This window comes from Nestor notabilis, unplaced genomic scaffold (assembly GCF_000696875.1).
Source record: "Nestor notabilis isolate BGI_N333 unplaced genomic scaffold, ASM69687v1 scaffold24819, whole genome shotgun sequence".
Taxonomy (NCBI): domain Eukaryota; kingdom Metazoa; phylum Chordata; class Aves; order Psittaciformes; family Psittacidae; genus Nestor; species Nestor notabilis.
In genome coordinates, this window is record NW_009945427.1 from 1,933 (window position 1) to 2,314 (window position 382).

Below are 382 nucleotides of genomic sequence, written 5' to 3' on the forward strand. Positions count from 1 at the left end.
GGCCGCACCACCACCAATGAGGAGCTGGAGGACATGCTGGAGAGCGGGAAGTTGGCCATCTTCACCGACGACGTAGGTTGGGGGCACCTAAGAGGCCACAGGGGGGTGTTGGAAGCCACCGGGAGCCCCACGGGATGTTCTCGCTGTCTCCGATGCAGATCAAGATGGACTCGCAGATGACCAAACAGGCGCTGAACGAGATCGAGACGCGACACAACGAGATCATCAAGCTGGAAACCAGCATCCGGGAGCTGCACGACATGTTTGTGGATATGGCCATGCTGGTGGAGAGCCAGGTACGGGCATGGCCATGGGGGGACACCACCAAGAACCCCCTTAGACCCATCCAGGCACCATCCAAAGCCATGGAGACCACCAAGAA

At 59.4% G+C, this 382-nt stretch overlaps 1 protein-coding gene across 1 annotated transcript in view; it reads left to right on the forward strand.

Annotated features, from left to right (window-relative positions):
- LOC104412234 (syntaxin-1B) overlaps positions 1-296 on the forward strand; it is a gene marked incomplete at both ends in the record, with an annotated part of 2,223 nt that extends 1,927 nt beyond the window's left edge. The window contains 2 exons of the mRNA XM_010022878.1: positions 1-72; positions 159-296. Of these exons, the coding sequence (XP_010021180.1) occupies positions 1-72; positions 159-296 (210 nt within the window). The remainder of the gene's footprint in view (positions 73-158) is intronic.
- Between the last annotated feature and the right edge of the window lie 86 nt (positions 297-382).